We start from the raw sequence: 12,928 nt of genomic DNA on the forward strand, positions 1-12,928 counted from the left end.
ATATAATTTCCTCATCGGCAACGTTTCGAGACGGCGTTTTGATTCTGTTTCGCGAGTTTTTGGCAACAAAAACAGGTTTGGGGTCTTTCCGCTTGGTAGGCAATCTCTTCTACTCCATTATCTTATCCATACGAATCATAAATTATAAATAATTAACTAATATATTAGTATAAATTGGTATGTATTTTTGAAATCATAACAAGATTTGAATTACTTATTTTGAAATATTCTTAAAAAAATAGGATTTTTTTATTCTATAAATAATTTATAATGAGAAGTTATTCTCATTAGAAGAGGCATAAGAATAAAACTCCTTTCGGTAATAGAATAGGAGAAGTTAATATTTTAGTTAACGTAGGAGTTATTTTATTTCTTATATTTTATTAATTCATATATAATGAAAATTTTAGATTTTGTCCGTTGATTTTTTTGTTTGTTTGTGGGTTTATATCTATTATTGATAGAAAGAGTATTATTTTAGTATTGAGATCATTTTCCTCGTATATATGAATAAATAACAATATAATTAATAAGTTCAAGTCGAATTTATGTGAACTAGAGATCAAAGATACACATTCTAATTTAAGTGGGTTAAATGATTGTAAATTCTCATTAAAAGATAGGCTTGGTGAAACATTTCCAATCAATTTGTTTTGTATACAATAAAATTAAATATAAAATCGGTAGGTAATTATTGGGTCTATATATATCCTCAAGATATGTTTAACCCTTCTGAAGAAAATAATTAGTCAAGAACATCAGTGTCTGAAAATACAAAATACTCATCACAATAAAATAAAAAATGAGTAATTATAATCAATGTTTATTATATTACTTGATATAGTATGGTTCGAGTAGTCGATAATCAAAATATATATCATTTTATATCGGGTGAATTATAACATGGGATAATGCATTGGGTAGCATGAGATATGTACTAGATAATCAATTTGATTATCGGCAAATTTTGAAAGGGTTTCAAACTACTTCTCTTTTTTTTCTTTCCCTATTATAACTCTAACTTATTCTCACTCACCTCTTTTTTTTTTTTACCATCTTCAATTAAAGTAAAACTACAATTTATAGATTACTTTGGGAGAGTCAGAAAGATTTAAGATATAGCAATACTTTATTTATAGGAGGATCACTCAATTCAAAAGGTATATATTCTCTTTATATTTTTATTTATTTATGATATAATTAACTTTATTTTATATTATTAATATATATTAAGGTGTTTAACATATATATAGTGATAAAATAGGGCTAACTATGGAGTAATTAAATTTTTTAATACTATAGTTAGTAGGTTAATATTGATTTTATCAAAATTTATTCGATATTAAATTAATTATGTATATTATGATACTTATTAGAATGATTGATATACTTATAATGGTAAAATGAGACTAATAAATAATAATAATAAAATTTATATTATGATTAGTGGATTTAATATGGATTATATTAAAATTTGAACTCTATTGAGTCAATTATATTTATTTAATGTCTATCATGGTGATTAGCATATTTACAATAGTAAAGTAAAGCTAATTAGGCAATAATATAATTTATTAATAGTATGATTAATAAATTTAATACAGATTTCATCGAAATTTGACTCATATTAGGTTAATTTTATGTATTTAATGCCCGTGATTACATATTTATAGGGGTAAAGTAAAATTAATTAGGTAATAATATAGTTTTTAATATTGTGATTAAGGTTCATTAGCTAGTAATATATTTTTAAATATTATAATTAATAATTTTAATATTGATTTCATCAAATTTTGGTTCGTTAGTTTTATGTATTTAATGTCTATTAGCATGATTGACAGGTTTTTAGTTATAAAGTATGATTTATTATATATAATCACATCTTGTTATTTCAAATTTGATAATAATTATGATTAATCATAGTTTATTAATTTGATAAATATTTGTAGGAACATAATAGCAAAGAAACATACCTATAATAAGGCCTAGGATCATCTCCGATAATTGTCATCATCAACAGTGCATCCATTATGACTACATCAATAGAGGTAGACAAAACACTTTACTAAAATTATATTTGATTAATGTGTTATCTCGATATTATAAAATATTAAAAAAAATAATGGAGATTCGTAAACTATTTCAATTAACCTACAACAAATGTAATTCAAAAGAATACCAATGAATAAGAATAATATAGACAAACTACACAATAACCCTTTTACGATGAATAAAAATGTTGTGACAATAATATCAACTCAGATTGTAATACTTGTATTCGTACTTACTATAGCATCAGCACATATACGAGGAAGCAATAAAACATCAATAATTTGACTCAAAATGGAAACACAATCATGACAAAGGGTAAATGAGTGTTAGCATTAAGGCAACCGATTATCATCATTCATCCGCAAATCAATAGTATTGGTAGCATGAGGCAAGATAAATTTTAAGCTTTTACAAGAGGATTTGATAGGATGTGAGCATCTTATATTATTAATATTAATCAATAGGTCTATCCCTATAAATTATAAAACAAATAATAATTGATGATGCATGTACAAAAAAAGATCCAAAAGACTAATACGATGATCCAACCTTCTAACCAAGATAGATATATAATGTTTATTTAGATAATGAAGTAACAAAACTGAAGGATTCGATTAAATCTTTCAAGATGCAATGAGATGACTATGAGATAATATTGACATGTAACATTTGGATTGGATCCATAGCATCATCAATTTTTTTATGTATTACTATAGAAGGATTTCATAAGTTGGTTAATATTTTCAATTAAATTAAAGATACATACTACATTCAGAATCTAATATATACTATAGTAAAGAAGATTACACATTACATTGTCTAGATTACGATTGATAATGGAATTAATTTTTAGGATGCTAATTTGTAATTGATTGGGCAAAGAGAAACACTATTTTAGACTCTATGTGTAATTTGCAATTTGCAATTGCATGCATCCTATATAATAAAGGATATTAATGAGTTATTATCAGGACAAAAATGTATAGCAAGAATACACTTGATGACAAAATTTATATATAATTGGTATACTCTTTGACATAAAAATATATAAATGATAAGATACTCTAACTTGATAACACATAGTTTATTACAAATTATATTACATTAAAGCCAATCCTACAAAAGAGGCACCGCCTCAATAAATTGGTAACATCATAAGAATTATCAGATTCACGATATTCAAAATCAAGTGATAAAAAAAAGATGATAAAAACTATTTCTTCTGGATTTTGGGAGGTTGTAAATGAAATTATAATAATAGTAGAATCACTTTATGTTGTCATCTATAATATTGATATAGAGAAACATTTGCAGAAGTCTCGTTATAGACCTATATTGCTTGCAACATGAGAGAAGGTTAAGAAAATATTATTGGATGATTTTAAGGTTGATCAATGTATACTAATTATCATTCATATGACTGAAGCTTATATGTACTAAGACTTCATAATATATTTATAGTCATTTATAATATAAATAATAAATATTTAAAATTTATTATTGATGAAATCGGAGTGTATTACTTACATTCCATCATTTAGTTTCACAATGGTCTCGGGACCTATTAGATTTATTATTAGTACTAAGGAATATTATATACCAACTATTATAACAATGTGCTAATGGAATATAGGCTATTATAAAGGATAATTATCTTGAAAAAATGGCAGTTCATTTTTTTTGACAATGTAGCTATATTATGTCATCACATACTCATCTTCAATTATAAATTGAAATTGGCATTAATTATCTGTTATACTAATAAAGTATTATTCATTAATTCAATATTAGGATTATACTATAGATGTAATATTTATTTATGCTTACTACCTAAAATTTAAATTATAAAACTCAAAAAAATAGTCAACATGTTTAGAAAGATAGTACATGAAAAAACTTATACAATATAGATATAAAGCGGAGTTCAACATATTTACAGTGATATATTTTGAAGGATCTTATAGCTAATATAATATAATAATAGTTAATTATTCTTTTATGAGATTGATTGATTTTATGATATGAAATATTAGGTCAATGGTGAAAAAGAAGTTACAATGTTCTCCAACCTCTACACTGATAAATATCACAATCACACTTGATTTAGGAGTAACTTCAAACGCATATGGTTCATGATGATTAGATTACAACCATCACTTTATTGATATACAAATAGTATACAATTTATTAGTATATTATATCATGAGAATAATTTTAAGATTGGATTAGATAAATATATCACATTAATATATAAATACATAGGATTGATAACACTTATTTGAAACCCTATCATTTATTTTGATGATAGAACTAAGTATATTATTGACATATTTATTTATTAATTGGTTTATTTTAATCTTAAAGGTTCATCTCATAATTTAATAATTGAAGTCATATATTTATAGATTACTCAGAACAGTTTGAAACGTGCTTTCTACTCATCGAAGGCCAAAAAAATAAGTATCATGATAATTTAGATAAGTTTTATAAAATTAAATTAAACTTGCATTTAGTTTCAAATAAAAAACCTTAATATATATATATATTTCCTAATTGTTATATAACTTTAGGGTTTTTCTAAAAATTTTTAGTATTATCAATATACTCTATCATATCGATAGTTATCAATATAACATAGACAATACATCAATAAAGAAGTGGAACCTTAGTTATAATATTGGTTAAATTATTAACTATTCAATTATCCTTTATGACATATAAAATCACTTATAAAATTAACAAAATAATAAATATTTTAATAAAAATAGTATCAAAAACACAAAGAACATATATTCACAAAGTGCTTAATATTCATTTTGATTAAAACATTGTAATAATGAATCTTTCTTTAAAGACAACCTTAGTCAAATATTCGGTCCCAATAATTTTTTTAATGTAACATATGTTACATCGTATAGTGGTGATATTTCCCATAACATATTTGAAAGTGTGTCTAAACCCTACAAATTCAAAGTTAGTAAAAACAAAAAATTTATCGGAAAAAGGCATGATCATTGAGAGAGGAATGACATGATATATTTCAAGACTCCTCGGATCGATAGAGATTATTTTATTATTCATAAACTTTGTGCTTGGTGGTTATAAGAATGATAAAGAGATCGCAAAGAAAAGTCCCAATTCATAGATTTTATTAACATTAAATAAAATCTCGTGAATCATTTCTATTGTTAAGGTCAATATTGTTAATCAAGAGCTAATAGATCATGAATTCTGGATTCTCCAAAATGTTTGAATAAGGTCCAAATAGGACAAGGTAAAACAATAATTGAAATATATACATTCAATTAAGTATGAATCGATATGATAAATATGTCATGAATTAAAATGATAGTAATGCACAAATCAATTGGTAAGAAAATATTCTGATTAGTGGGAGAATATTGAGGTTGTGGAAGAATTTTGTTCTACCCATTCAGCTTATTTTTGGGAGTTTTTTTCTAATGATTATAATATAATACTTTTGAATTATTTATTATCTCGATAGTCTTGACTCTTTTATAAACACTATAGCATTAGACTGATGCATTACCATTATAATGTTTATTCTATAATGTTCAAAGTAACCTTTAGCATTGCATAAATTTTCACCCAACTAAGCTTATCCTAAATCCCATGAAAATGATATTCAAATCCAATTTAATTGTATTAGACTAAATATGTAAAGAAATAAGTACCATCAATATTACAACATAAGCATTGGTATACAACAATTAATAATTTATTTTCTCCGAATGCCTAAGATAATCAAGTTTAGTTTGATTTAATCTAGACTCAATCTATGAGTTAGTTGATTAGCCAGGAGATTTGATGTCACCTATGATGAGCACTTAATGTAATATCAAGTGTTTCTCTCGTACAAATATATTAGGAAATCTTACTTTGATTTCTATTTATTTATGTATCTCTTGGGCTCTCGACATATTTAACCTAAATTAAACAAGCTTAATTTTTTTATTATTCAAATTTAGATAAATTTATAAATATTCGATATAAACAATATATTGCTTATCTACAATGTCATAGGTTATGATCCGAAAGTGATGTTAAATTGATTCAACAAAATTCCCTAGACATTGAGATTAATAAATATAAATATATATTAGATAGTAAGTTTTCTTATAATATTATATTCATTAAAATTCATATTCAAGAGATAATTTAAATAAAGCATACAAAACAAAACCTAAAATGTTAAGATAATGTCTCTAACGTCACAACGAAAGCTATTTTAAATGCAGAGATACCCAATGCTGTCACTCATCTCTCAATGTCGACCTTTTAAGCCCACATGTGAGGTGCCAACTCACACATACTTCTGATAGAAGATTAAACCTTGGAAACACGCCTGACCAAATATACATCTAAGACAGAAAGGTAGATCAAGGAAGAAGAGCATCCGTAGCTTTAAGATTCGCGCGGAGATTCGACTTGCGCCGTTGAGACCCAGACGGTTAGCCTCCATTATTTATTTATTTATTTATTTTACTTCCCGCCCATATTTTCCAACATTAGCGCAATATACTTCCTATTTTTCTTCCTCTATAATTATAGCGTCAGTTAGACCTCGAGCGATTCTTCTCGGGACGGGTCGTGCCGTACACCGGAAGCTCGTCCCTGTAACTACCCCCTTCCATCACCATCAAGTTTTCCAACTCAAACAGATCGTCCTGTTCCTCTTCTCCCTCCTCCGCCAACGTTCGCAAGAGCTCTTCCACCCTCATCTTCACCCCTCTCGCCTCCACCACCGCGTGATCCCCGCCGCACGCGTTTTTCTTCCTCTGCCCGCATCGCCGCGGACCCTCCCCATCGGCGCGGAACCTCACTGACCTGTTCCCGCCCTCCGCTGGATCCCTCGTCGATGGAGCCTTGCTAAGGCAAGGTCGCGCCCGCGACGAGACGGCCGAGCAGGCGGAGTCCGCGTCGGAGGGTGATGGCTTCGGTTTCGCCCGGTCCCCCGCCGCCGCGGTGCAGAGCGAGTTGAGGAACCCCGCAAGGAGGGCCCCCGGCGACCCTGGCGCCTTATATTTCTTCAGACCTCGTAGCTTTGTCCGAGTCGAGCCCGATCTCTCCTTGTCCTGCTGGCGGTGCTGGTCGGGTGGCGGCGACCTGCTCGGTCGGAGTCTGAGCGGGAGGGCGGCGGGGGACTCGCGCTCGGAGGAGGAGGAGAAGAAGCCGCTCGAAGTGGAGTTGCAGGAGGAGCTGGAAGTGGAGAACGGGGGGAAGTCTGGACGCCGGGGTCGGGTCACGGTCGCCGTGGGCCTCCGCTCCATGGAGGCGAGGGGAACCAGGAAGTCGGATGCTCCGTGAGCGAGGCGATTCGCCATTTCCTCGTTCTTGGGGGCGATGGGGTCGTCCATGGAGCGCTCGATGGCGTCGAGGAGGGACGACGAGAAGGAGCGGTGCCCGTGACGGAGCCGCCATGCCTCGTTTCCCATTATAATGATCAAAATCTCGAATATTAATACAGGTCTTTTATTTGTATCCCCGCTAATTTATCTTCATCGGATCGAATAATATATATCTTTTTCTAATAGAAGGGAAGAAGAAGAGGAAGGCGAAGGGCGTGACCGACGGAGAACGAGGCTGTGAGGAGGTCGCTCGCCTTCTCCTCTCCTTAATAAAGGCTTCACGCCCGAGGTCGGAGCTGACGTGGCGATTCGTCATTCCTCTACGTGTACGGGACCCTGGTCGTTGATCTCGGGTTCTCGCTCGACTTGGATCCCCTTCACCTCCGCTGCGGTTACCAACAACGCAGGTATGCAATTCTCCTGTTTGAATGAAACCCGAATCCATCAGTCTTGTTGGGGTTCTCGTCGTCATCATCTGCGTCAGTAGCTGTATCGAGCCCGGTCTTACATTATAGAATGGGCCGGATACGGGTTAACGGGTTCACTAATCATGTTATGATCCAATAGAACAGTGGGTCGAGGAATTTGTAGCCCAGGTGGAGAGCAATAAGGGAGACACGGAACGGGTAACGAAGAATTCCAAGGATGGAAAGGCGTGTAGGTGGTTCTTTGAGTAATAAAGGGTAGCTTCAATCTTCTTCATCATTATTGTCGGGAGAACTTCTCTAAGAATGCTAAAGCTAGTGCATCTACTGCGACCCTCACCAAAATCCTGTTATCCCATCGACAACTTACAATCATAACACAAGGGGTTGAGGGTTAAGACTGCAAATGCGAGCTTCGTCATATTCACCTGTCACCATGATGCGCGCGAGAGGTACTTAGAAACGCACATCTTCTCTGTTATCCATGTGAAGCTTTCTGTCGACTGGATGAGGATAGAACATCTAGTTTCTGCGATTAAACTAAGAGATCAGGAAAACAGGTAGATGTGCCATTGCGTTGGATGTTTGAGGATTATGATTAATATGGAAAAATATGAGCGTCACTACTTTATTATGGTATGTGTTGTCAACTTTATGGTAGTCACTTTTTGTCTTGCTCATATGAGTATGGCTGTTAGGGTTGCTGCTGTAATAGGCTTTAGAAGAGTTCTGCTTTATGTGGTATGACTAGCTTTCTGCATCTACTTTTGTTTCTTTGTTTTGAAAAATCCGTTTAGTAGCTTCGCTTCATAAGAGTTGCTTATGACTGTTATGTATGTATTCATGTCTTGTTGAATTTTAGATTCAGTGGGTAGCATCTGCAGTTAATTAGTTCAGGGGAGCACCCATGGGAAACCAAAAGGTAACTTGCCCTTTGGTCAATAGAATTATTGAAGGAAATCACTAATCTATGCCCTCGTGGACTAGGCTTTTCAAAAGTAGGGTAGTCTTTTGGAGTCTTTTAACTAGAGCAGGAGGAGATTCTGAAGCCTAGGAAGCATGCTGTCTAGGCAGATAAAAGTATACGGGAATTTGTCTAGTTAACATAGAAAATAGACTTAGAAACAAGAAGCAAATAAATAATTATTGGTCAAATCTACATGATTAATTAACATCCTATTTTATATAATAATAACAACAAAATTAAGTCTCAAATATTTGGAACCAACTACATAGATTTTTTTACCATTGTTGAAATATGTAAAAAGTCATATATTTAATTATTTAAAGAAGTTAAATATTTATTTATAATTTTTATTAAAGTTTTTCTAGATCTTCCTCTACCTCTCGTTATATCACTAATATTAAATCTTAATTAAGTTTAGAATATTTAAATCTTAATTATTTTATCTGTTTTGATTATCGCATCCATAGGTCTCCTCAATGTATTTCCATATCATCTTAAATGATTTTCTCTTATCTTATCGTCTATCGAAGTGATATGTAATTGTTCACGAATAAAAATATTTTTTTTTATATCTTTCCTTGTAACTTCACACAATCATGTCAATATTCTTATCTCCGGTATAAACTTTTTGTATATGTTTTTTCTTAATTACTTAACACTTAGATCCATAAAATATTATTGGTCTTACAACTATCTTATATAATTTTTCTTTTAATCTCAAAGATATTCGATGATCACACAAGACTCTTGATGCTTATCGGCATTTTAATCATCTTATGTTTACTTTATGGATAATATCTTCGTCGATTCTCTATCTTATTGAATAATTGATCCAAGATATGTAAAGCTTTTACTTAAAAGGACTTTTTGTCTATCCAACTTAACTATATTCTATTGTCTATTTTTATAATTAATAAGATTATATTTTATAAATTCAGTTTTAGTCTATGGATAATATCGCCTCCTTAGCTCAAGTTTATAATTAATTTTACTTAAACTTTCATTAACTAAAATAATATTATCAACAAATAACATATACCGATGATGTCTATCATGTAAGTGATTAGTAAATTCATCTATTATCAATATAAAAAGATAGAAACTTAATGTTGATTAGTGTAATCCTATGTTAATATAAACTCACTAGATACACTCTTATAGTTTTAATACTAGTAGCTATATTATCATGCATATCTTTAATAACATCAATATAATTAGTGGATACATATTTCTTTTCCAAAATCCATCATAATAAATCTTTAGGGACCCTATCATACACTTTTCCTAAGTCAATAAAAAAATATGAAAATCATTATGTTTCTCTCTATATTTTGCATTAATTATCTTAATAAATAAATAGCTTCCATTGTTGATCTTCTAAGTATAAAATCAAATTGATTTTCATAAATATTTGTTTCAAGCTTTATTTTATTTTCAATAACTATTTCCCAAAGTTTCATAATATAGTTTATGATTTTAATTCCTCTATAATTTGAACAATTTTATATGTCACTCTTATTTTTGTAAATTGACACTAAAAAACTGTTAAGAACATTTTTTTTAGCTTTAAATAATATTTTATTATGTTTATTTAGTTCAGTCGCCCTCAATTGCGCCTCATCCCACCTTCCGCCGTAGTCATCCTCAACTGTGCCTTCGCCGGAGATGGCGTTGCTAGCAAGCCGTTCTGCTGCAACCGAGAGATCGCTTTCCAACCCTCAGCAGTTGTTGTTTCTTGCTGCTCCTAACCCTCAGCGTTCTCGCCCCTCAGTTGCACCTCATCCCATCGTAGTCGCCCTCAACCGCACCTTATCTCACCTTCCGCCATAGTCGTCCTCAATCGCACCTTCGCTGGAGACAACTTTGCCAGTGTCCCGTCCCACCACAATTGCGTGATCGCCTCCCAGCCCTCAGCAGTCGCTTGACCACTCGCGATCGCTCGATGTCCCAGTCGAGCCCTTCTTCGCTCGGCATCCATTGTTAACCAACCGTGCGATCCCCACGGCTTCCCAGTCGAGCCCTTCCTCGCTCGACACACCGTGGCACAGAGGCTACAGTTTTCGCAGGGACCCTCGATGCTCCCACAACCTTCTTCTTCCCCGCTGGCCAACGTACCACCCCTTGTTGCCCTCAGCCAGGATCGCCAGCGCCCATCCCAACTGTGTGGTTGCCAGCGTCCCGTCCCACTGCAGCCGCGCGATTGCCTCCTAACGATCACAGCGAGCCCTCGGCAGCGTAGCTCCCAACCGCACCACCATTGCTCCATCGCTGCCTCCTAGCCCTCAGTAGCAACGATCCCTCCACGCAGCAACTGCAGCGACGATCGCTGCCTCCTAGCCCTCAGTAGCAGCGATCGCGGCGAGCCCTCGACGACGTTGCTCCCAATTGCACCACCATCGTGGCCTCCCAACCTCTCGACACCTAGGGCTTCATCGGAATCCTCGTAGTAACCCTTCACTCCCACTACGCTGCCATCGACTGGTGTCACAGTAGTAGCACCGAACAGCAGTGCGAATGCCCTTGACCCGACACCAGAAACATGAGTTAGTGATTACAAATCTGCAGTCTTATGCAATGGCTATCGACAACTCAGTAAAAGCTAAACTAGAACCTTGGAAACTAGGATTGAGAATCGGTTGTAGGAAACCCTTAATGATTTCAAAAGAAGTCTATTGGAGAGCTTCAACAAGTTTCAGGAAGATAAAAGTTCAACTCTTACGTTGAACCGATCTGGAGACACCGGAAAATGGAACCAAGAACAGGACACAAACTACCCACGCATGAAGGTGGAATTTTCAAGATGAGAAGATGGAGATCTGACCTGTTGGATCTCTAAGGCAGAAATTTTTTTTCATTTTCACATAACTCCAGAAGAATCCAAGGTGGAAATAACTTCAATCCAACTAAATGAAGATGCAATCCAATTGTATGATTGATATGAAACCAGCCATAAGGTCTCCTCGTGTGAGCACTTCGAAAGAGGGCTTCTCGTTTGCTTTGGATCATCTGAATATGAGAATGTTAATGGCCAGCTCATTAAAATTCATTAGATTTCTACAGTACTAGAATGTCATAGCAGACTTGAATGATCATCAAATCAAGTCAGAGACTAGTCCGAATGACAACTGATGGGAATATTTATTGAAGGACTTAATCCAGATATTTAGTGTGTAGTCAAAGCTCACCAACCCCGTAGTATAATAGCTGTAATCTCATTTGCACGTTTGCATAAGGAAAAAATCAACAGGGAAAATCATAGAAACAGAAGTGACAACAAACAAATGATCAGCAAGCCACCCACTCCATATATTCCCAACTGAAACCCTAACACCTGAAGACTAACCTGAGAAGAACACAAGGAAAGATCAACAAAGGGTTTGTGCTGACATTGTGATAAAAAGTGGAGGAAGGAGCACCAATGTAAACAAGGTTAACTTCTGATGATTGAACTAATTGGGGAGGAACCAAAAGTTGGCAATATGGACTCTGATCATGAAGGTATGGATTCTAATGAAGATGTTGGACCTATCATATATACAGTGAATGTATTAGCCGGCTACTTTGATCCGCAAACTATGAAAATTGGAGGAACTTTGGAACATCAGCATATTACAGTTTTGATTGATATTAGTAGTGCTAATAATTTTATGGACAGTAAGATTGCTGATCGATTGACCTACTATATTGAAGAGTGTGACAAATTCGAAGTAAATGTCGCTGATGGACGGATTTTAACTTATGATATCAAATGTTCGAAGATAAAATTGATTATACATGACCAAGAGTTGCTTGCGGACTTCTTTTTGCTACTCTTGGAAGACTTAAAAGTGGTGCTTGGAATTGAATGACTATCAACCCTGGGTGATGTTTCTTGAAATTTTACTAAACTAATCATGAAGTTTTTTATTAATGGAAAGCAGGCGATCCTAAAGGGAAGATATGGAAGTAAGGTCACAACTGCCACTAGTCATCGGATGGAGAGAGTTCTTCAGAAGAGTGCAATGACTACTACATCGAAATGCTGACCTATTGCTTACAATATCAAGAAGTAGAGATAGTACATACTTGATCAACGGGTTGTGATGCGCTGCAGATACATTATAATTGAAGTGTTG

The 12,928-nt window shown here is 33.6% G+C and overlaps 1 protein-coding gene across 1 annotated transcript; it reads right to left on the reverse strand.

Annotated features, from left to right (window-relative positions):
• Positions 1-6,367: 6,367 nt before the first annotated feature.
• LOC103991822 (protein BIG GRAIN 1-like) lies at positions 6,368-7,770 on the reverse strand. Its single transcript, XM_009411363.3, has one exon. The coding sequence runs from the start codon at positions 7,506-7,508 to the stop codon at positions 6,627-6,629; it is 882 nt and encodes a 293-aa protein (XP_009409638.2). The 5' UTR covers positions 7,509-7,770; the 3' UTR covers positions 6,368-6,626.
• Positions 7,771-12,928: the final 5,158 nt, after the last annotated feature.

The sequence above is a fragment of the Musa acuminata genome, chromosome BXJ3-7, assembly GCF_036884655.1.
Source record: "Musa acuminata AAA Group cultivar baxijiao chromosome BXJ3-7, Cavendish_Baxijiao_AAA, whole genome shotgun sequence".
Taxonomy (NCBI): domain Eukaryota; kingdom Viridiplantae; phylum Streptophyta; class Magnoliopsida; order Zingiberales; family Musaceae; genus Musa; species Musa acuminata.

Excerpts from the sequence above, each read along its gene's own strand:
- LOC103991822 (XM_009411363.3), bottom strand. The coding sequence starts at position 7,508 with ATGGGAAACGAGGCATGGCGGCTCCGTCACGGGCACCGCTCCTTCTCG.